Below are 23,693 nucleotides of genomic sequence, written 5' to 3'. Positions count from 1 at the left end.
GGGGTTGATCTGGATATCGACAGCGTATGTACACGGCGTCAAAGACGGGAAGGGGAAGCCGAAAATGCAGCTTATGGAGTCGCCTGAGCCGAGTCTTCGGGAACCGCTTGAGCACCCTGGAGGACATGACATCTCCCTTGACCTGGGCATGTGCTGTGAACCTGTAAGGTGGCCATAATGATTCACGGGGCTGCGGCGCACACTGAATTGTGAGGTTGAAACCGCGCAGAGACTTGTACTCATCACGTAAGGCTGTTTGGGATCTTGGTATTGTCGCTCGAGCAGTGCACCGAGCTGGATCAGACACACCCGTTACATGGTTCCTTCGGGCTTGTTAGCAATAAGTTGGGATCGTTCAAGGTTCAAATTCCCGTGCCAATATCCATCCCACGCATTGAAATGCCCGATGAAGGATCAATTGTCCGTCATTCAAACTCTCCACCTTCAAGCCACATAGCTTTAATCTCCATGCGGGCAAATGTTAGGGCAAGTCAGCCGAGAAATCGCTTCCAAACCTGTACAGCTTTGAGGCTAGATCCTCCATGCGCTCCAGATAATTGCGACACCATTGCAGCGGGTCGCATTTCGCGTGTTCCTAGATGCCCCATTTTCCTTCCATTCGAGATTTTCTCTCCACCAATGAATTGTCAGCAACGGTCAGACTCTTGCTCGAATTGACTGGTCCATGGTACTTAAAGCACACGGACCTGGGCGCTGAAGGCGATGCAATCATAGTGTCTCGAGTCGGGAATGACGCCTATATACTCTAGCCACTCAGCACAGCTAATGCAGCCAAGGCTCATGCTCGGCACATTTTCCAGGTCATCGAAAAAGGAAGACGAATGCCATTCTAGGGACCGGAAGTAAGGCCGCAAGGTAGCAGCCCCTAATTCATGCCATTCAGACGTTTTCCCGGTTTTCTGACAGTCAGTGCTCTGCTGGAAAAAGGACATGCGATGTGCATGACGGTACGATGCGAAAAAAATTCTTCGCAAATATATGGCTCTGTTATGGACTGCTTCCAAAACTTGTTGATGAACAGGGCTGTGCTTGAAAGGAGGCTTGCTGATGTTGTCCTTCAAGTATCCACCGCAATCTTAAACATGGAACACAGTATCTTATATGAGACGGAGTTTTTCAAATATTGGGATCGTTATTTCCATCTCAACAAAGACTGAAGTTGGTATGACGACCTTCCTATAAGCGTTAGTTGATTTTCTTATGATAAAGAGACGATGGACATCTTTCACAATACCTTAGCCCTCTTCTTATATTCACTCATTTGCCTTCTTCCCTTAGTCACACTCTCAACGGCAAGGCCAAAGGCCGAGCCACCCAGTGGATACTTTTCAATCCCTAAACCACCACAATTGCAAGACGTACGGGACCCTCGCAACCATGGACAGGATACACGAGCGCTCTTCTCAAGAGCCAGAGCAAGTCTATTCGAGAAGCGCACACCTCCTAGTTTCACCACTCCATTCAGTATTAAGATGAGAATGATGACCTTCACAACCGTTGGTCTTATAACGCCAGTCGCCAGCGCCGCCAGAGCCCTCGAGGACTTTTACAGCTCCATCGCTATCAAGGCTGCCGGAGCTTGGCAAGCAGAACCTCAAACGGACAATTTCGCCATCCAAGAAGGAAATTTTTACTTGGCGTTCTCCTGCATTGGCGACTCAATCCCCTGGAGTTTCGTCCACAGCATCGCGGAGAAGCTGTGGGAGTGCGCTTGCTTGGGAATGACAGAATTGTTCGATGTGATTTACATGGATGATTCCGGACAGATTGCAGTGAGCATTTCATTGAGACTCGTAGACGGCGGTTCATCGAGTTCCAGCACAGATTTCAGAGAGGGTAGCGTGCCGAGCGTGACATCGCCGTAAGACTATGTTTGACTGGGGGCGCGAGGTGTGACGGATGTCTTTGAGTGTGGCAGCTGTTCATGCTAAAAAAGTGTATGAGAATCGAAGCTTTGCTTGAGTGTATCTCGGCGTTGCCTCCGCGATGACTGCGAAAGTTCTGTAATGAGGCGGGTTCTATTCTTCGTTCGCATTCATAGGAACTCTAAGGACTAGACCTCAGGGTCTTGGACTTTATCGTAGACGTTCGTGATGTGTAGTGAGAAAAAGTGTCATCGATCTGCCAGCCGAGCCAAGCCTATCAACTTATCGCAATTCTCCGTTCCTGCGTGCAGCGCTTTGACCATCTGCATGCCACAACGAGGCGGGGGAACTAGCCTGCCGAGGGTCTGAGCGGCGGTTTATGATAGTCTTCTTGCCTTCATCGGCCACGATTGAAACCGGGACCAAAAGTAGAACTCGTAACCCTTAGCCGGTGAGTGGTGGGGCACGGCAAAAGAGCTGCATGGCCTGCATGTTTCAGTGGTCAGGGTCACGCCTTGCATGCTGCTAGCGCTGCAGGACCCGTGCCAGAGATTTTACAATCTCCTCTTGTGAGACCTTGTAGATATGCCCAACAATCATCCACTGTCCCGCAAGCTGCCAGCAAATGTTCCAGGACCACCTCTTACTCTTCATCATGACACCCACACATTTGGTCCTATGGGTTCACATGTACTGCACAGTCTCCGTATCCCACCAGCCCTCTGTCAGTTTCATGAACGAGCTCGGATTGCATGTGAAATGCAGTGTATAATCCGAAAGGAGGGTTGGATCTGAAAGTTCCGCGTCACCCCACGCGGTAACGATATCGGGATAGATGGTGGTGTCGAACTGATTGGTCAGCTGGAAAGTCCCCGATTTATTTCATTCATGGTCAGCGTCACTATTGGGGTCGAGTGATAAACGGAGGGCAACACTGACGGTGCGTTCAAAACCAAAGGTCAGACTTGTGTGGGAGTAGTGGAGAAAGCCCGAACGGATTAGAGCAGTCACTGCTTCGGTGTCCTCGCCACCTTCAGATAGAATCCCAGGGAATAGAGTTGGAAGCAGGCCAAACCAATTTACCGTTCGACCATTTTGGCGGGACAAAGCGCGACGAGCACACCCGGCTGTTGGAATTATCGGAATTAGCATTGGATCTGGATCGTGAGCCTAGAGACAGGAGACCACTCTTGCAACGTGCTCACTGTGAGACAAGACTTAGAGTATGCCTAACAGCATAGATGGCGTCTTCCAATTCCACGCTGATATCTTCCTCATATGGATCACAGGTGGAACTTAAGACGAACGCATGAGAGCAGCGTATCAGAGTCGTCATGGCCGCAACAATGATTGTCCATTGCCCTGGATACTTCATCATGGTAGTATAAATGTTGAGATATATGATTAAGACCTAGCTCAGAGGAAGATCAAGATTCAAGATTCAAGATCCACGAAGCCTTTTTTGTTGTTCTCTGACGTAGCTCTGGGTGTACCCGGTTGGCTTTTCCCACGCCAACAAATTCTCCAATTATCTCCTATACATGGAACATGGTGGAGCTCTGAAACCTACTTTGAGGCTCCGCTTCACTGCCAAATGGTAAAGCAGAAGCAGCCGGTAGATAAACCAGAATAGGCGGTGTCGAATAGAATCGGTTCTTTTCACGTGCTAAGGGTACTGAAGAATCTTATCCAACGGCTATCGCTGTGATCATGGATTCCATTGGTGCACCAAATCTGTCTGTCCCTCTATCCTTCCCTAGTAGTGTACGTCTTTGGATGTAATATATTTCAGCCCCACAGAGCCATGTCATGCTCCAATTAATACCTTCCTGCTTGAGTGCAAGGACCTTTGCTCTCATTTGACCATAAGGTCAAGTATCTTAACGTCCAACACTGCTGTCTTTAGAGGGCATGACAGTAGGGGCATGCGTTCAATCTTGCTTCAATTCATCTGTGGTCTTGGGCCCGACGGAGGAGGAATAGGTGTCGAGATTATGGAAGCCCCGACACCGAAACCGCCCAAAGGGTCGTCGGAAGGTGAACCGGACCAGGATCAACACCCGAGTAACACAGCCTCAACCCCATCAAATCCGAATTGCCTTTCCGAATCTACAACCACTCACTCTCCATCGCGGACCCCCACTCTCTCATCGTCTCCGCAACAATGTCCGGCGCTTGTTGCACAAGTTCAACCGTCATCAAGATACCATCAATCGGAGCCAGCACAGTCTGCAACATGGTTCTCAATACTCTCGTTGACGAAATGAAGGCAATTGGGACCAGCTTCCCTACCCCACCACCCTCCGCAAGCCAGTTATCATTTCCCAAAAACGCACCACAATGGCAAACGCGTCTAGAGACAGCTTTTTCTCATCCGTCGCTACCCAGATATTCTCATATATCGACAACGTGCATCTTGCGGCTTCGTCCATGACTAGTCGGCCTAGACCGTCCGCTCCAATGAACTCGACGTGTGTCTTGACGAGGTAAGCTGCCGCCATTAGTGAAACGAGTACCATATAACCAACAGGCACCACAAGCTACTGGTGTCCAACTTCGCAGCACCAATCACCCCCCATTACCCCGGTCGTCGCCTCGCCAGCACATTCAACACCAACCAGTTCCTTATCAGCAACATCCACGTCATCCCCACCCTCCTGTACCCAAGTTTCTTCTCCGCCACCGACCCCAAATCCTTCGTCTGCTAATGTTCCGACAAAACCTGGAACCACCGCAAAGCTCAGAAATCCTACTCGGACTGCCCCAACCAAAAAACCTCCACGACCCTCACCACCCCTCCCCCAAAAGCAACAGCACCCACAACCGACATAAAATGCACCCTCATCATCTTCACCCCGCGCTCCCCAACCTGGAGCCCACCATTCTGCGAATGATCCCACAACCTGCTCTTCCTCGGCTCCAGCCCGGCGTCGCTGTCTGCAACCGCGACAGCAACCCTCACCCTCTCCAAGCCCGTCACCGTCGGAACTGCGACCCTTCCGACCTTCACCACCGATCTCACCGCACCCATAAGATTATGCACCGAAGCGCCGAGTCTGAGCATCAAGTGCGTTGCGCCACCCGCGCCTCCAGTCCCGTCTCCCACAACGAGTGCATGCGTGCCTCAATTCACCCAGCTCCCCGGCGAGCTGTTGCCACAGAATGAGCATGGACCTCCACAATGCTACTGCAATCTAGCTTGTGGGGGAGATATACGCCCGGCTTCGAACAGTGTTGGGATGTGCCCGAATCAAGTAGCTGTAACCTAGACTGTTGCTGGTATCGCTTGAGCGATAGATTACATTGACTATAAGTTGACTCGGAAACTTCAGATGAAACGCCGTGTCCTCTACCACCCCCTTTTTCTTGTCAAAGACGACAAAAGAAAAGGCTTTGAACCTTCAACTTCATTTGGCTATTATCTCGAGCACGTTGATGTCCGCTCTTCATGTTCAGATTCTGTTAATCTTGAAATCTGCAACTATTCCGTGCTCTGAGAGAACAGGGAAGTATGAAAGTTCAACGATCAGGAAGACAGTGATGAAGACGTCGGCTGTTGCTGTCCCAGCGGATACAAGCAGGGTCCGGGCCCGAGTACGCTTTTGAATCAAGCTTGATGACCCGCGTCTCTGTAGCTCCTGCTTCTCTTACTTATTGATGTCCCGGAACATCTGTTAGTTGCATGTCATGGGTAGCTATCTGACGTGGGAATTCAAACCCATCAAGCTTGCCTGTCCCACCCTCCCATAGCAGTCTCGATTGCACCAATTTTTCCCCAACTTGAGACCTGGTGATTGGCCTGTTGGTTCTTTACATATCTCTAAGAACGAATCAGATCAATATCGCCGTTGTATTAGCTCTTCCCCTCCTTGCGGTAATATCGATCAGCCATGTTCTTATCCTGCTGCGTCCACAAAGAAAATTCATTACCTAGGCAACCATAGGGGCCACCGCAAAGGACTGCGGAGCCGTGATGAATAATTGCGAGGCGGATCGACGTTTCGAAGAGCCTGCAATGCTTACACGGAGCCTTACAGTGTTCAATACCTCCCGGTTCGACCTTGTTCTTTTGAGCACGACCGGCACAGATGATATAGTCGGAGTGAGCCGCATGCATTTCAGAGGAAGATGTGCGCTAGTGCTGAATTGGTTGCCTTGACCATGAAGGGTACCGTGAGGTTTTAAGTCCTGTGATTCGATCTCGATTTCACTGATGCGTTTTTGAATATTTCTCGATTCGCCACGATGGGACTGGGGGTTTGTGGGTCACATGATATGCCACTGTCTCAGGGCAATGGGCAGGAGACAGGTGTCCAGTACGAGCTAGGTAGCCACCTGTTTTGCATCTGTCAATTGCTCTTCAATCGATTTCGTCTCTTTTAGAGCCATTACATATTTTTTGTCCCAACCGTCCACACCTGTACATAGCTAGATTTTATTTCACTCCAGGTCTATGCCATAGGTATGGGAGTTTTCTTGCGCTGGTGTATGAGAAATATACCTGTTTAGGCCTCTGTTAAGGCCTACTAAGGCTTACTATCCCCCGCGTGAGACGACCCAACCACTATCTACACTCTATGTGGGCCCCTATATGTGCATGTGATGCGTGTTTTTCATGAATAGGACAACTAACGAGAGATTGACCGACAGAGTGAAGGAAGAGAAGCGATGTTATGTGAAGTGAGACAACTGGTAGCCTGATGTGTCACCTCGTGAGGTAGTAATGCACACTTGCCCCGCACTGTCCCGATAATGCACCTAGAGGGTATGTTTCAGGAAGGGGTATGAATTACTACCTCACGAGGTAATATCCGAGTTTTTAACGACCCTTGCAGGCTGAATTCATGATATATCTTGATACTTCTAGATGAAATACAAGTTCCTAAGACTTCTGGGGTGTTGAAAACGACATCTCGAGAGTTAAAGAGTGTCTTATAGAGTGATTGGCTGTAATGCCGAAGTATCAACAAAGCTGACTAAACCGGCCGGGTAAAAGTCAGGTGTTAAACGCGATCCGCTAGCCGTACTGAGTATTATTGAATTGATCTACCGTCCCACGTTCAACTTTCACCGGTCTGAGTCAACCTTCGTTAAAACACCATGGAGTTACAGGCATCAGGACATTTGGGCCCGTTCAATGAACCGGTCAGACATACTACCAGCCTCCTTTCACACACATGTACCATGAACGACCTTCCAATAGAGGTCAAGTGTATGATCGCGTTCCACCTCCGCAATTGCGACGCAAACCCTCATGGACCTCGCGATATCAAGCAGCTGCGTCTCATCAACAAAGCCTTTTCTGATGCAGGAGCCGAGTATCTCCTGCCAGAGATCCACCTCACGTTCCAGAGTCAAAGCTTCAAGCGACTGCGGACCATTTCCGAACACCCTATCTACAGCCAACACGTCGAGAGTCTCCGATATGATCCCAATACCTTTGGGGAGTACCATGAGAGCTACGAGCTTGGCTACGAGGGATGGGTGAAAGGTACTGACGAGATGTCTTTCATACGGGATTGCAGGCCATTTGGTGAAGTAGGGAAAGAAGATGAGGGCGACTGTCCACAGCTCGTCGACGGCAGTGAGCTGGAGGGACTCAAAGCGGAAATGTTAGAGAGGTACAAATCCTACCAGGCAGTCTGTTCAGATCAAATGTCGATTCGCTCGCAGGAAGATAAGTACAACTTCGGCCTGGTGGTGCAAGCTGTGGCTCGGCTGCCGAAGCTGGCAGAATTCAAGTTGAATTTCGAACCCGGAGCAGGCACGCGATCAAATGCCTTCAAGCGCGCGTATGCAGAGACTCTTTATATACCAAAAGGAGATCACGGCCACAGATGTCCTTATGGCTTGATGCAGCTTTGCTCAGTACTTGTCGGTGTTGCCTCCGCAGGAACCAAGCTCAAGTCCCTCGATTGTGGCAAGATAAGCTGGGAGTTCTTGAAACTACTAGAGGGGATATATATGAGGAGAATCGAACCCGCATTCAAGCACCTCGACTCCTTCCGCATCACACTCCACACGGGTCAGGGGTATCTTGATTACCGCGCTTTCCTATTTCAAGTCTATGACTGCTACCAATTCTCACGACAGCATCAGATGTGTGAGCTGCTCTCGGCTGCGAAGGATCTCAAGACTTTGAGTTTCTGTACGGAAGAAACCGACAGTATAGACCTTGACTTCATAGTTGGGACCACTACCTGGGCATCTCTGAGGATAGTTGAACTTGACACAATCACTACCGGCGAGGATCAATTGATCGAGTTCTTGAAGAGACATGGAGGGACACTGAAGGAGCTTGGACTGAACAACATTAAGCTCGCACCTGGCGACTGGACTTTGGCGCTGCCTCGGATACGGGACGCTGCGAAACTCGATGAGTTTCGCGCCGTTGGCTCTTGGTGGGCTGGCTCTATCTTTTCAGTCTTGGGTTATCAATGCTGGAATGTCGACACGTCCTGGGATTCAGCGAGATCCAATGAAACGACGTTGTCGCAACCTCACAAACTGGGCATAGCCGTCAACAGATATGTACTCAAAGGAGGGGATTGCCCACTGCTGGACACTACCACCTATCCAATGAGGTAACTTACCGTCGGGCGCGCTTCTCGGCTGGTTTTGTGATTGCGGTGCACAGAGAGCAATGCGAAAGGGATCGTTGGCGGGGAAGGTATCTGTGAACATCGGAGGCGCTCAATTTGCGCCCGCGTGCAGACCACACAGACAAGGACGCATAAGATGCAGATGCACTGCCACTAAAGATATCTGGTCCTTCCTTTCGAATCTCAGCATCTACCATGGAGAAGCATTGCAACTTTGAAGCTGCGAGCGGCAGCTACACATAATGACCGAATGCTCTTTTTTCTTGCTGAGGATAGCTCAATAGAAAAGGAGATTACCAACCACCTGGGCCACAATGTGACCTAACCAATCCCCCCTGCCACCGCCACCCCTCCCACCGAGACACTTTTAAGCACCCGCACAACGATTCCCTCTTTCCCTCGCCACATGGTACCCTATCCCTGACTAACCTCAAGCTCCCAGTAGAACCAAAAGCTCCACCAATTCCCAACTTTGTCGATCCCTATGAACGCGTGCGGTCCCTCCAGCCCATCCCGTTCCCCTTTGCCGTCAGCGAACCGGTTCCAAGATTCCTCCCTCATCTAGCCGTACTTTCCGTGCTAAATGCCATAAGGCTCACATCATCCACCCTGACCTTATCGTCCTAATCGTTATGCCGTGTTTGATCGATTCGCTTCAGAAGTGGAGAATGCGCATGCGCGGCATTCTTTGCTCGGAAAAAGGTATTTACATTCACAGTCAGAGTTTTATGCGCAGAATGCGTCCAACGTTTATAGCGGCGGCCTTGTGAGTGTTATTCTGACTCTTGGAATCTTGTTAGCAACTAGAATTCTCATAGGACTTATTCCGCGTACGTTTGAGTAATGATAACCAAAAACCAATGATCTGGGCAGCAGTTGCATCGCAGTTCCCTGGTTTACCACATTTATTCAAACCTTGATCATTGTTACATTCCTTCCAGCTCCCAATAAAGCATCGAAGAGTCCATAACAGCCATGTTTACAATCTTTCCCACTAATCGCATTGACTGCCAGGTCCTCATCTTCACAGACGACATCCGCAGTGTTCTTTTCTTCGCGCCGAATTCCCATGTATACTGCGAGAACCTGATTCTCCACGTTTTGTTCAACTCTAACGAGCGTCTCGGGGGCTGGATCAAATCTCGGGGCTCAAGATCGCGACCTTGACGATGCAACTGATGATCGCCTTTGGTCTTTGAAAATGCCACATTTCTACAGCTCACTATTCAAGATCAGGGACCGAAGATGAGCGCAGGCTTCAGGATGAAAGTAATATATGGGGTTATTGCCTTGAAAATGCTGCCGGTTCTTGGCTTGTATCGCTGGATCATGCGAAATCTATGAATCTCATGCTCCCAAGTAAGAACTGCAGGGTCATGAGATTGAGACTCGTAATGGCATCAACTATGGGCTCTCGATTATGAACCTGACCCTTCATGGAGGCAGCATTACTGTTACGAGTGGTAGTCGGTCAGAACTGGGGCCGAATCCTATGCATTTGATTGAGTAAGCCACATCAGTCTCCCATGATCGCGCGCTTTATGAACAATCTCCCGACAAGTATCGCAGCACAGGGTCATGCATGCCCCAACGATATTGCCGCGTTCCCGTACCACAAATCACACTGACCTACAAAACCCACACGGAGCAACGCAGTCTTCGCACCAGTGGCTCGATCCGGGCGCAACATGCCAGGTCCGCTCGACGTTCAGCCGGAACCCAAGAAGCTTCTTCTGCTCGCCCCAGCTCGATACCAACACGATGGCCCAGACAGAAGGGCGGCTGAGCGTGTATTCATACTGTCGATAGGCGCTTTCGCCCAGTTCGTTGTCTGGAATCTGCATCTCAAACGTGGTTTCGGCTTCACGGTAGGTGAAACCGAGCTCCATGATAGTGCCCCTTCGGCTTTCTCGAATCCCATACTAGGTTGCGCTTTCTTTAGCTTTGGTCATGGTTGCTGCCGCTGGGAGGTAAACACTTACGACTAGGCATTGCGAGAGTTCTGGTTGTCCTGAGAAGGTGCTTACGGTGACTCCGTAGCAGTGGTTGAACCTGGCAGCGTATGGCATATCGTCAATCAGGCTGGCTCCTTCGATTACTGTGAGCCTCCCTGTGGAGCTAATGCCTGAAATCCTGCACGGTGAGCCCTCTAGGCATATGATGTCGCCTTTGAGAACCTCAGATAGGTCTTTGGAGCCGTTGGGGGCTGGGTTGGTGGCGCGGATGTACTCCTCGAGCTGGGCTCTGTCAGTTTTGACTTCCGTGAGAGTTCTAACGAGAGTACTTTTGTGTACGTTGCCAACAGAGCAGGCGTCAGGCCTGGAAAGGCTGACGTTACGCTGACGGAGGGAACTCTCATTCTGAAGCTTTTGGCCGACAGCGTGAATCAGAGGGGGAACAAGGCGACAGAGAGTAGAATAAGCCTTCCGGTTATAACTCGTATAAAGACGAAAATGGCAATGGGACGCTTGCCGGAGGTGATTGGATGCGACGATATTGTACGAAAAAGTATCCTCGTCTTTCCAAATTTAGCTCGCCTGCGAGCGTTGCGAGCATCGGAATCATGTTGCTAAGATACCTTGCCATTCGACAGATACAGAATTTTACCACACACAACCGAGGCATTCAGCACTGGAGTTCCATCCATGTAGTCTTTCACACAAGGCCGCGCCTGCGTGTGAAGCCACAGCTATCGGTTCCAGAACTACATTTTGACACCTTTGAGGACTTGGAAGGAGTCTGTCGAGAACCATGTAAAGACTTTGTAAAGATGGCACAGACCAGCCTCCACATCGCCTCTCCACTCTCCATAATCGCGGTCCTCGCATCAGAGCCTAATCGAGAGTTCTGCCTAATGCCCAGTCAAAACGCGGTAAGCTTCTTCTCGACCCTTCAGCTTCATACCATTTTCTTCCGTCACCTGACTCCATCAGTCTCCTCAAACCCGCGTAATCAAGAACAGTCAGCGACCCACCAGCCGGATCCACCTCAGCGTGACATCCCACGCTTGAAGATCCCCCTAACCATTTGTCTGGAATCCTCGTGTCGAAAGAATGGTTCCTCGCGACCCCGAGGTTGGCGCTCCTGACTTTCCGGGGTTTCGCCGCTTCTGGATGTAAGACACTGCTTAGCGTGAGTACATGTATGATTATGTTGAAGGGAGGGAGAGAAAGGACGAGTAAATCGCTACGAAAGATATATCACACTTCTGTACTCCTAGTGAAATCTTTGATCGATGTCTCATCTATGTGCGAAGAAGCTTTAACCACGGAGGACCTTGTCAGTAGTGCTTGTTTCCTTCACTCGGGTGAAGGGGCAAGAATCCCGAACCCTCTGGTATCGGGTAATTCATTCGGATATGTGACATTACCGTTGTGTTGAAGTGACAGGAGGCGCTGCGCTTGTTTATGAAGCTGTCCTCATTTGTTCCCAATCAATAACAACGCAAGAGGCAGCTCCGATTTTGATGTCTAGTTATTGGAGGTATAAGCACCAATTGCTTTTCTCAGCTCGTTACCATTCCGGAATCTTCGTGCTTTGCAAATGTATCCCCCAGAAAAGGCGCATTGGCCACTACCCATCCCATAAGCGTGTTATGGGGTATACGTTCAACAATGGAATAAGACTAGGATGTCAATCAGCTTTAGCTGAAGGTGTTGGATTAGTACTAGGACGGGTTCGATAGTCCGAGATCCGTTTCTTGTCTTGCTAAAAGGCCACACATGCTTGCAGAACGCCGGGTCGAAGGACACCAGTAGGTTGAATCAGCAAGTACTGCCCCCCTGCTTGCCAATGTCTAATATTGATTCGATCCAGATGCTTTGCATATCAGAATTTGGACCATGATCTCAATCCTGATTTCTCGGCGGCGTTGGCGACTACGGATCTGGGATGGGGGACATTGGGGACGAAGATCTAGTTATGGGAGTGAATGGAGTGAGGCGTGGTTTCTAGTATCTCTCGAGGCTGTTATTGAACGAGGCTGGACGTTTCGAGTGTAGCTAGAGCAGAAAATAGACTCTGAATTATTGAGCTGTCCTGATTCAACTCCACAGATTCAAAGACGTCCCACGAGTTAAATCCTAAACCAACAAAGCCACACGGCCGCTTCCGCCGAGAAGAAAAGCTTGGTCAGGGAGAGAACTCGTCCCAGCTATGCCAACCGCTCCCAATCACCAATCCCGAACCCAATGACCTGAAACTTCCCCACAGCCTCCAGAATCAGCAGAGCTTCACCGCCCGTCAGCCATGGACTTTGAAGTTGGACGGAGCAATAGTCTTTCAACTTACTGATACCGATTCCAAGCCTGCCCTCATCGTCGTCGCACTGGGCGAAGAAAGCAGCCAGGTCCTCGCCGATCTTGCCTCCGGAGATATGGAGATCGGCCACGGTTCTCCGCGCGGGGCTGAGGTGCTGTTTCTGCAACGTCATAATCTCTCCGTCGAGACCGACCTGCGATTGATTATCAAAGGGGTCAGTGAAGATGTCCTTCTCACCACCGCGCAGAGTCATCAGGGTTGAAAGAGGATGCATACCACGGCATATCTCACGCGGGCGATGGGCACGAGCTTGAGCTTCTCGGTAGCTTTGACGACTAGCGGGTCCAATGCTCCCTTGTCGAACAACTCGATCATCTCGAGCGCGATTTTGTGTCGGGAGGCTAGGGGACCGGCTTGGGCCAAGCTGTCGGTTCTGCCTACGATCTCGCAGGGTTGGCCTCGGAAGAGGATGGCTTGGCCTACTGAGAGGTCCCTTGCGGCAGTCTCTGTTGGTGTGGTGGTGGGAGGTTGATTGTCCACGCGAGTCAAGTAGCCTCCTAACTCCAATGGTTTGTTCATCTCTTCTTCCTCCGTATCTTCTTCCTTCGTAGCTTGTTCGGCCATATCGTGTTTGTCCCTTTCGAGAGGGACCGAGTGCTGAGACATCTGGGTGTGGGTTTCGAAGTGTGTTGTACAACCGCGGCTCTGAGCAACACCTGTTGATGTGAAGAGGTCGGAGAACGATGCAGATTTTTGGGGGATGCGAAGGAGCAGAAAGAGAAGCCTAGAGTGAAGGAAGTTCTTGCAGTCACACAGCGTTCCCTGGTCTACATATCGTGAAGCAGCAACGAAAAGCAACGCCGGCGACAATAGCAAATGGAGGACGGGCACGCGGAACAGTGACGATGACACCTGAATGTTTAACCAGGAATCACCCGATTGGCCGCATCTCTATCATGCCACCAAGTAAGCTGAGAGGCAAAAGCTTGGCCTATTCCTCCCTAGCACAGCATCTCCCCATCCCGCAACCTACCCAAGCGATTCCCAGTCCCCAACACCGAACGCAACAAGTTTAAATCTGCCCATGACCTCATATATCAACACAGCTGTAACTCCCATTAGCTGCAAGGCATACGCTCTGCCACTTTGCAAAACTTACTAATGGGCATACGACACAATTTTGCAGCGTTGAAGAAGTAAAGAAGCGAAGGGCCCAGTCTGCCCCCAGGAAGCTTGAATACCCTCTCCGGATTGTCTCCGATCCGACCTTCCTGCTTCTGCAGGACCAGAGTGCCAGAAATGACCTCGGCGGGCGGAACAATTCGCTGCGGGGCCAGCTCGTTAGCATCAGAGCAGCAGCCTTCCACGGCAGTCCACGCTGGGAGCGAAAATCGTACCACGGAGTATCTAGTCTGCCAGGTCGCGACTATCGTAATCTCTTCGGTGTCGTCTGTAATGCAATCGGTCACCTCATCGGCGAAGATGTCATAGGCATGTATTGAAATCTCGCCGTCAGCATCTGGTAGACCCGGAGCGTTCAAGACTCTGTAAGGATTGCCATCACTGAGGATGACATCGCCCTCCTTGATGTCCTTTGCCCGTTTGGTCTTCGGCTCGAAGCAGAGTATGGCGGTCCGAGGAGGTCCATCTCCTTGGTAGAGAGTAAGCCAGGATCCGATGTCTAGCGGCTCTTCCTCATCTTCGGCGAAGGACGGCTCAGCCTTGGTGAGAAAAATGGTCGAGGAGCAAGGATCCATACGTCCGATGACGAAGCGCTCGGACATGGTGAAGGTGCGGTCTACAGTGCAGATAATGGGTACTCAAACGGGCTAAGGGGTAGGCGCGATGGTACATCAGCGAGGCAGATCTCTCAACAGCTCAGCAGTGATGAAAGGAGGCATAGTGATCTATGGAGGGCACCATGAAATATATAACTCCATGCTAAACGAATGCCTAGACTAAAAACGGGTGTTTGCATAAGAAGAGAGCGAGAGAAAGTGAGGTAGGATGGGTCAGGAAAAGCGGTCTCTCGGAGGAGCGAAGTTGCCTCAAAGCTTACCGACCTCCGCAGAACGCAGTACGAAAACGGTGCGGGCGGCGAGGGGATGCAACCGTCAATGGAAAACATGCGAAGATAGACCTATCAGATCATGCAAGTGATGGGGCCTCCATATGCAACTTATCGAATGACACTCAAATGGGAAAGTGCTGCGAGCGGTCATAACATGGCATCCATTTCAATGCGAATATCACCAGTCGCCGACGGAGCAACCTACGATTTGATATTTACCCAGAGCCTCGAATATCTTTAGAAATAGAATTCATTTTCAGCATTGATCGTAACCACATTAGCACGTAGTCGTGGGGTCAAACAGGAGTACTTCGCCGGGCTAGGTACGTACTGATTGGGTACCCCTGTCTTTCCGCAAGTCCAAAGAATGGGCGAGTGTAACGCCCATCCCGACTCCAATAACCTTGAACCTCACCTCCATACAGTCACTGGTAGTGCCTGAGGCGGTTCTATTTGTTTCGCGCTGCAGAATGTCGTGCTCAATATTAGCATGCAATCGATACCTAGTAGAACAGTTGACTAATTGAAGCGTACCACAAGATACTCCCAGTGCCTGCCTGGTCCCTACAAGGTCCACTATTTGTGCGGGCTCGAGGATCTTAAACTGTACAGTGGCGTTGCGCCAGATATCACGAGCGGTGACAGTGACCATGGGACTAGGGACATTGGTGCATAAGAACTCTAAAACCTTGCGAGGCCGCAATTCGAATACAATGACTTCGTCTTTTTCGATGCACTGTGCTAGTTTTCCATTTCGTGGATTTCTTGCCGTGCATGGCGGACAGATTTCGGTGTCGAGTTCGATGAACCCTCCAAGTTCGAGAACCATAACGGAGTCCGAGATGGTGGTTAGATGGACAAGCAGGTAAAATATGGAGAAATGTACCAGGGAGTGTCAAGAGGCAACCAAACGAAGCAAAAAAAAAGATATTGCAGAAATCAGTGACAGTCCCAGCTCTGGCCAATGAAGCAACAAAAAGGACTTGAGCGTGTGGTGGTCTATGAAAAGGAACTTCTGGAGAACCATCCTTGGGATCTTGCATCGCTTGATTCCACCCTTGATTGCTCCATTTCGGGCAAGTACCGGACAACAGCATCGACGAAAATCGCAACTGGTAATAGTGGCAGAACAAGGTAAACACGGAAAACGCGAATGAGACGAAAAGCAATTACCAGGAGCAATCTCAACTATAGCATCTCAGTTGTGCACCTGAAATGATGCGGAGCTATGCCAACTCTTTGGTAATGCTATATCTGGCACTTCATAAGCCTACGGCCTTGGTAAAAGGTCATGCCGTGTATCACAAGTAGGCGCCTGCTTTGCACGAAGACGCGCGTCAAATGGGTATCTCAAGGCTTCAACAGGGAGCCTGCTCAACTACGAATGTCGCCGGAGAAATATTTGTGTCAGCATGAGTGCGCTACGAACCTCACTGGAGAAAGGTCAGCAAGTGCGCAAGGCGACTGAGCCAAAGTACGCACCAGGAAGTAGTCAGCCACGGGCTTTTTTGCCGGCATTCCCCTTGGATCCTGCGGAGCAGCTTCGAAGACTCTATACCTTCTTCCAGGACCTGACCTAGGTGCTAGATTGGGCATGAACGCCTGAGCACTCCTTCCGGCGTCACCATTACTCCTCGCAATGACTCCGCCGTTGCTTGTATCCTCGCCCAGCTCCAGGATTGCCGCAACATTGCCACAACGATAGCAGTAATTTGGTGCTGACCAGACTGTAACTATACTTGAATCAAACATCTCTTTGAATCCTTCCATTACGAGTTGATGTGCTCTTGCTATCAAGGAGAGGTCGTTTAGATGGTTGAAGCGCTTGACGATCTCTGGTCCGAAGAGAAAGCCTGCCCCTCGTGGCGAGAGGCCCCAACTATCGATCTCATCCGGATCACTCCATAGAAGATCGCACATGGCACCTTCATGGGGGACTTCTTGCTTTCGATCCAAAAGCCTTATCTTGTCGACGCTATCGATCAATGGGCTGAGCCCCCCGTGCACGCAAAGCACTGCTCCTCCACTATGATGCGAGCCTCCACTGTCACTGGTAGCTCCAGTACCTGAAGGGCCTGTCTTCGAAGGCGTTCCAGGAGGAGAGGAGTTGAGACCATCACTTTCGAACAAGCGTCGTCTGCTCCTGGGAAATCTTGCCGTCACCTCGTTCCTGGAGTTCATGATCTCAATCTCCACATCATCGTCCACCGGCTCAATTGCTTGTGACTTGTCCGTAAATGATGGCTCCAGTGTTGAACTCGTACCTAGTACCAGCGCCCCTAAAGCCAGATAATCGAACACCTCACAGCAATATCTCCATACATTCGCACTCCCATACTTCCGTAGACATTCATCATAGAATCCATATACAGTCGTGATCTGCCGTGATTCGTGGTTCCCTCTTATCAGCGTTATCCGATCCGGATATCTGACCTTGAGACATAGTAATAGCAGGAAACTCTCGAGCGAGTAGAAGCCCCGGTCCACGAAGTCCCCCATGAAAAGGTAGTTGGTGTCTGGCACATCTCCTCCTACCCTGAACAGTTCCATCAGGTCATGGAACTGTCCGTGTATATCTCCGCATATCGTGACAGGTGCGTCGACCTGGACAACGTTGGCTTCTTCGATCAGCAGCTCGCGTGCTTTGTGGCAAATCTCGCGGACTTGGGGTTCGGGGATGATTTTGCAGGCGCGGAGTTCCGAAATGGCCCTGCATGCATCTATCAATAAGAGCGCCTGTGGGCTAGTAGGATGGGTGATCAGTACTTGTCTAGGTCACTCATCGTCACCCTTCTTGCCCGTGGCTAGACGCGACTACGAGGTCTCCCTCTCGTCAGCTGCTTGGATGTATGAAGGCGCTGTGCTGACAAATATTAAGACTGCTCCTCGGTTTGTATGACTAGTACACGGAATCCAGTCCAGACTTGCAAGGCGTTCGAGGCAGGGTAAGAGTGAGGAAATATCGACGGGGAAGAGTGGAGGGGACTGGCACGCGGTGAGAGAGGATGTTGATTCCGGCCGACCTTATCCAACTGTCACTTGGACATGATCGAAGCGAAATAGATGTATAGGCAATGTTAGACCAGTCAAGAGGTTCAAACATTGGTGCAGGAAGCACAATAGATGCAGCAGAGCTCCGCTAGCGCAATATATTGCCACATCCCTGTCGGTCTTGGCTCCAACGGAAGTCAAGGAAGCTTTCATCCCCTCAATCTCCATCAACACCTCCAAATCTGTGACAACTGGATCACAGACAGAGCGTATGCAAAGTTATCACCTTCCTCATTTGTAAATATCTGGTGGCCGGCTTCTCACAATGGCAACAGCATGAGCTCTCAGTCTCCGCTTTGAAACCCTTTTCCACTCCCTTAGCCATGACACCCCATCTCCACCCTCGGTCCCGCCTCACCACTTCCCTCTTCGGCACTACCCTCCTCATCTCCTTCCTAGTTGTCGGCATGCCACACATTATACCATGCCCGGCGCCCCGCGTCAAATTTGCAGATTCGGAATTTGAGGTTATGGAAGATGGGAGGCGGAGAAGGCGGCGGCGGAGTACAGACGCTCCAATCGACGGGAGCGCTGGGGCAGACAGAGAAAAGCAGATGCCTCTATACATTTCAGAAGAGGAGAAGGCCATAATGAGGAAGAAGGCACATGAATGTCCTGTTCCAAAGCCCCCTGGGATCATTGGAAGGGTTTTTGGCTATGACGGTGAAGATAGCGGAGAAGAACAGTCTAGGCCGCGAATAGTGACGCAAAAGACATCTGAAGTGCGAGAGGACGAACCGTGAAACATTTCCAGAACAATCAAGCCGAGAGTACGCCAACGGCGATAGTCTGGGGGGATGGACTAGGGTATGCATTACGAATTCGCAAGGACCAGAAGTTCAAGTAAGGACTTTATGTTCTATAAGCCTGTGGACACCGTGTCCTTAGCTTATTCAATGCTACAATTACGGCCGCCGGCCCTATATCAGGGTCACCAGGTCCACGTCCATAAGCCTTTGCCTGAGAGTCCTTGCAGCAGACTCACCGGCACCGGATAATAGTGCCAGTAACCTAGCTCCCGGAATGGGACAGCCAGAAGCGGTAGAGTCAGACACAGCCATGCAGCCGTCCAGGCTATCACTAGCGCCTTCGTCACTGACCAGTCCAATGCTTGCGGGATGAAGCGAGCAACGAGCTTCGACACCGCAAGCTCCAAACCAAAGGCTGGTATCTGAGCCCAAAAGAAGCCCGCAATATGCAATCTCATCCAGCGCGCAGACAAGAGACTCGTTTCCGGCTCTGGTGGAATCAGCCCCATATGCATGACACCCGAAAAGAAAAACGCCGATATCATTAACAGCGCAAACCCCGTTATCGACTTTGTTGGGATACCCAATGCCTGAGCCAACCATCGTCCTGGAGGCGCAGTAAACTGCCGATTTACACCATGCCACCAGTCACCCCATAAACCGCGAAGTCCCCTTTCCGGTATAGCTGAAAATCGGCCGAAGGGCAGTGGCCATGTGTGCGGACTCCACTCGTATGGCAAAATACCAACAGCATTCAGTCCTACCATTGGGATTAGGGGGACATAGAACATGCCGGTCACCATGGCATAGATTTGTCCTGCAAGAACACAGGATCTGAGAAACCGTGGAGGCAGCAGTCTTAACGTGACGAGCCAGGTTGCCATTTGCGCGTTTGGGGGAGGAAACGGCTGGCCGACTTCCATGCCAGACGTGGTGAAGTAAGGATCCGTCCAAGCGTAGAAAGCTGCGGCGTCTAGGATGAGATAGCTCTGGACAACGGTTTTTACTGCATGCCTCAGAAAGGCTGATCTGCTGAGCCTTGCTGGTGGCTGGGTTTTATCATGAGAAGGATCACCAATCTTCCATCCCGTTAGTCGCAGAGATACTAGCAGTGTGAAGACCCAAGGAATCCGCTTTGCCAATTTTTCGGGATACGCTTCTTCGACAACAATATCTTCTACCGTATCGCTCGGGCGGTTCTCACCGGAATCCGAAGGTGTGGAAATCCATATGCGCCTGTGTGTCTTGCGCGGATCTCGACATACCAGGAGGACGAAGCTCCAGAGGGCCAGGTCCACGGAGATGACATCGATGCCGGCGGCGTACCAGGAATGGATCTGGCAGGCAAATATGGCCGGCAGAAACAGGAAAGCCAGTTGACTCCGGGACAATACAGAAGGCGGTGTGAGTAAAGCTAGTGGGAGAAGCAGGAAGGGAACGAAGTAGCTGTAGCTGTTGGGCCCTGGGACGATATGATGGGTTAGGTGCTCATAGAACTCGGCGACCTCTGCCAAGGATTTCATGCTGGAACTCGGCCGCTGTGGGACAGGAAAATGCAAACCGAATCCCACGAACCCAACGATCCTCCAAGTGTCTAGCTGATGGTCGAAGGAATAGATAAAAAATAAATAAATAAATAGACGGTGTCAGATCAGATCTCAAGAAACTATCCTGAGGCGTTCATTCATGCATAGTGATGTCATGATGTCAAAAGAACGTACAGTAGTAGTCTCAGAAAGGCCCCACGCAGTGGGTCTGAGCAGGAAACCGTGCCAAGCCTCATTTTTTTGGTGGTTTGGCTGATATGAGATATTTACCCCTGGGTATATATCAGCATTAGTAAGTTCCGGGGTAGCTGTTACCCCGGAGCGAGCTACCCCGGAACTATTTTAAAGAAACTTAATAATCTATAACTTCGATATATTATTACTCGATAACCGAACTATCACTTTTTATAAAAATTTATAAATATATTCTTAATATATATAATAATAATATATCAAATTTTCTAAATGTGAAGTTCGAAGTCTTTAAAGTTATTAAGCTTTTTACTTTTTTTTCTAAAAATCTTAAAATAATTAAATAATTAAATAAATTAAAAAATAATATTAATAAAACTTTATAAAACTTTACTTATATCTATAAATTATAAAATATTAATTTTAAATTATAAATAATTAATAAATTAACTAAGATAATAGCTTAGATAAATATATTTTAAGTAAATATTTAGTAAATATTAATGTGTAAAATCTGGCCTAGAGAATTAGTATATATAATAGAATAAGATAGGGCTGAGCTTGAAAACCTTGAATTTATATGTGTAGTCAATTGTAAATTCAGGGTCACTACGCTCTTTGATTAGATCGGCTGAGTCATCGCGAGTAAATAAATTAGCGTCCGCAACTATCAAAAAAATAGGTATACGTCAACTATCGAAAAAATAGGTGTACGTTATTAACACATAGAATAACTTTTTCTTTTTCTATTAAAAATTTGAGATTTCTTTTTTCAATTATAGAATGAAATATAGGCTTTCATATAAAAAAAAGAATTTCTAAATTTAGTCTTATAATTATTAAAGCGCAAGGAATTCAAATATCACTCATCAAAGTTCGCTCGACAGCCGGACAGCTCTAATCAGATACACATTATTTGATATTAGAATATCATTTTTGTTTTCTATTGAAATTTTGAGATTATTTTTTTAAATTATGAAACGAAATGTGGGCTTTCAGATAAAGAAAAAACTCTTGAATTTAGTCTTATAATTATTAAAGCGTAAGGAATTCAAATATCGCTCACTAAAGATCGCTTACCTATTCACTCGATAGCCCTAATCAAAAAAATGATTATGAATTTAATTCATAGGCCTTTACTCGTTCTATAATAATATTCTTAAATAGACTTATAAATATAACGAATATTTTAAGAATATTTTTGGAATTTTCTCGGTACACGTTAAAGAATAAGAGGGGGGTTAAAAATATAGTTTTTAAAACTCTAATTTAAATCTTCTAAAAATAATTAATTAAGATATTTTATTAAAAATCGAAAAAAAAAATTCTGATTCTACGCTATTTAAATAGTTATTTTATAGAAAATTATTTTTTTATTAGAGTGCGTAGTAAAAAGTTATATATAAAAGAAACTACTTATTTTCTATTTCGGTCAATTTTGGTGAGGATCCCATACAAAATAACGGCCAATGTAGCGATTCCAGGGTTTCCTACTCAGACTCTAAGGGAGGGGTATGCCGTAATGAGCTTGCGATATGATTGGCCCCCGAAGCGAGGCACGAGTGTAGGGCTGGCCATAGGTACCCCGGCTAGCCGTGAGTCTGAATTACTGAGACTAGTACAGTAGGATCGGTCAACCACGGCTCCTTCTGCGCATGGCAGCATGCAGGCGTGACCTCCGGAGCATAAAGTGAAGTAAAGTAGCCATGATAATGAAACCAGATTCTTCCTCGAGCGGGATGGTTTTGACGATTGTATTGTACGCCATCTAAGTTACTGCAATTCCTGCGCACAGATCATGCGATGAGCGAATATCATCCTGATCGTACTATACGCCATGTAAGATAGTCATCGTTCATATCCTATCAACATTCTCTGCCTCACTGGCCCCCCAACCCCGTCATCCCTCCCAACGCACCACCCGCGCTCTTCGCCCCGCTCCCCAGCGCCCCGACGCCCCCTTTGACCGTGTCGGTCCCCCCGCTCGCGACCCCCTTGGCACCCTCCCCTACACTCCCTACGGTCCCCGTCACTCCATCCTTCACTCCCCCCGCCGCATCTGTCGCCCCCTCCGTATTCGCCTTTCCCACTCCTCCGACGACCTTGCCGCCCGTCTCGGACGCCGCGTCTTCCACCCCCCTCGCCGTCCCCTTCGTAGCGCCCACTGTGTCTTCAAGCCCTTTGTTCGCATCTTCCGTTGCGTCCGTCGTGCCGGTTGCGTTTCGGACTTGGCCCACCGCGTCCTTGGCGCCGGATTCGACATTGTCTTCCACGCCTCTATGTCCTTCTTTGACCTTGTCGGTGGTATCTGAAGCGGTTTGGCCCAGGGATCCGGCGGTCTCCTTGGCGGTGGCCGCGGTGCCGTCGGCTGTTTCTGATGCTTTATCGGCGGTCTCCTGCGTCGCGCCCTCGGCTTTGCTCTTGGCGATGACTTCCTGGTCTTTTTGCCTGGCTTCGCCTTTTGCTGTGGGGTCGCCTTCTTCCCCCTCGGCTTTGGCGGCGTTTTCGGAGCCGTGCAGGTAGGTGCCGGCCTTCTCTTCCACGGTTCCAATCTGTGCGCCCAGAAATCAATCAACCTGTTTTGTTGAAAACGGAAGGGGTGAGGGGATGGGGGTTGAGGACTGAAATGCGTACCACATTGCCTGCAGCATCATACACGGTTCTCAGCGCACTCCCCGCATAGTCATATGCCGAGCCCAAATATCCCTTTTCTTCTTCCTTCCCTCCTATTTTCTGAGCGACGGGTGTGTTGCCGACGCCTTCGACAACGCTGCCCACAACTGGGACGTAGCCGGTGACGTCTTTGGTTGCCGAGCTATCAGAGAATCAGGCATCAGCTTTTTTTCTGAAGAGAGAGTTTGACGTGGTAGGAGGGTGGAGGATGGAGGCGTACCCTGCGGCACCAAGGCCTTCTTGGGCTTTCCCTGCCCCACCGGATGCAGCGTCGGAGACTTGGCCCATGCCGGGGATGTAGGATTTAGCGGATGCGAGATAGCCTCTGCGGGAAAGATGTTAGGAACTCGTGGTGACTTTGTCTGTAGAGCATAGAGGATGAGGGGGAAGTAAACAGAGATGCCTACCCCGCGGAGCTTGCTCCTTCTTGTTCTTTGTCGGCCATGTCTTGTGCTCTGTCTTGTAGAATGATCTCTTATACAATATTCTGGCCGCTAAGGAGGAAGTGTGGATAGTAGGACGGTAAGTCGTTGATGGATGTGGTCGTTGAGAGTAGAGAATTCAGTAGGATTGTTTACGAAAAACTTGATCCTATCTTCAGCGTTGGTGGGGTTGCTCGATGACGCTGTGCTGCAGGCGCCTAGACCTAAAGTAAGGAGCCG

At 49.5% G+C, this 23,693-nt stretch overlaps 7 protein-coding genes across 7 annotated transcripts; 1 reads left to right on the top strand and 6 right to left on the bottom strand.

The window, feature by feature from the left end:
- Positions 1-6,986: 6,986 nt before the first annotated feature.
- HO133_007552 (uncharacterized protein) lies at positions 6,987-8,474 on the top strand (the record flags this gene model as incomplete). The annotated part of the gene is made up of 1 exon (XM_037298443.1): positions 6,987-8,474. One exon carries the CDS (start codon positions 6,987-6,989, stop codon positions 8,472-8,474), a length of 1,488 nt encoding a protein of 495 aa, XP_037157078.1.
- A 1,998-nt stretch (positions 8,475-10,472) lies between these two features.
- Positions 10,473-11,299, bottom strand: HO133_007551 (uncharacterized protein; the record flags this gene model as incomplete). Its single annotated transcript, XM_037298442.1, is given in 3 exon segments — positions 10,473-10,499; positions 10,516-10,854; positions 11,270-11,299. The coding sequence occupies 3 exon segments, from the start codon at positions 11,297-11,299 to the stop codon at positions 10,473-10,475; spliced, it is 396 nt and encodes a 131-aa protein (XP_037157077.1).
- Positions 11,300-12,641: 1,342 nt separating this feature from the next.
- Positions 12,642-14,532, bottom strand: HO133_007550 (uncharacterized protein; the record flags this gene model as incomplete). The annotated part of the gene is made up of 4 exons (XM_037298441.1): positions 12,642-12,941; positions 13,025-13,532; positions 13,782-13,854; positions 13,908-14,532. The coding sequence occupies 4 exons, from the start codon at positions 14,530-14,532 to the stop codon at positions 12,642-12,644; spliced, it is 1,506 nt and encodes a 501-aa protein (XP_037157076.1).
- Positions 14,533-14,966: 434 nt separating this feature from the next.
- HO133_007549 (uncharacterized protein) lies at positions 14,967-15,648 on the bottom strand (the record flags this gene model as incomplete). Its single annotated transcript, XM_037298440.1, has 2 exons — positions 14,967-15,020; positions 15,151-15,648. 2 exons carry the CDS (start codon positions 15,646-15,648, stop codon positions 14,967-14,969), a joined length of 552 nt encoding a protein of 183 aa, XP_037157075.1.
- A 601-nt stretch (positions 15,649-16,249) lies between these two features.
- Positions 16,250-17,602, bottom strand: HO133_007548 (uncharacterized protein; the record flags this gene model as incomplete). Its single annotated transcript, XM_037298439.1, has 3 exons — positions 16,250-16,252; positions 16,302-17,529; positions 17,586-17,602. 3 exons carry the CDS (start codon positions 17,600-17,602, stop codon positions 16,250-16,252), a joined length of 1,248 nt encoding a protein of 415 aa, XP_037157074.1.
- A 1,199-nt stretch (positions 17,603-18,801) lies between these two features.
- On the bottom strand, positions 18,802-20,142 carry HO133_007547 (uncharacterized protein; the record flags this gene model as incomplete). Its single annotated transcript, XM_037298438.1, has 1 exon — positions 18,802-20,142. The coding sequence occupies one exon, from the start codon at positions 20,140-20,142 to the stop codon at positions 18,802-18,804; it is 1,341 nt and encodes a 446-aa protein (XP_037157073.1).
- Positions 20,143-22,238: 2,096 nt separating this feature from the next.
- On the bottom strand, positions 22,239-23,476 carry HO133_007546 (uncharacterized protein; the record flags this gene model as incomplete). Its single annotated transcript, XM_037298437.1, has 4 exons — positions 22,239-22,910; positions 22,993-23,173; positions 23,252-23,356; positions 23,439-23,476. 4 exons carry the CDS (start codon positions 23,474-23,476, stop codon positions 22,239-22,241), a joined length of 996 nt encoding a protein of 331 aa, XP_037157072.1.
- Between the last annotated feature and the right edge of the window lie 217 nt (positions 23,477-23,693).

This window comes from Letharia lupina (genome assembly GCF_014066315.1).
Source record: "Letharia lupina isolate WasteWater1 chromosome Unknown contig_3, whole genome shotgun sequence".
Taxonomy (NCBI): Eukaryota; Fungi; Ascomycota; class Lecanoromycetes; order Lecanorales; family Parmeliaceae; genus Letharia; species Letharia lupina.
Note: the sequence above shows the minus strand (reverse complement) of the source record. Positions and strands in the feature narration are given on the sequence as shown.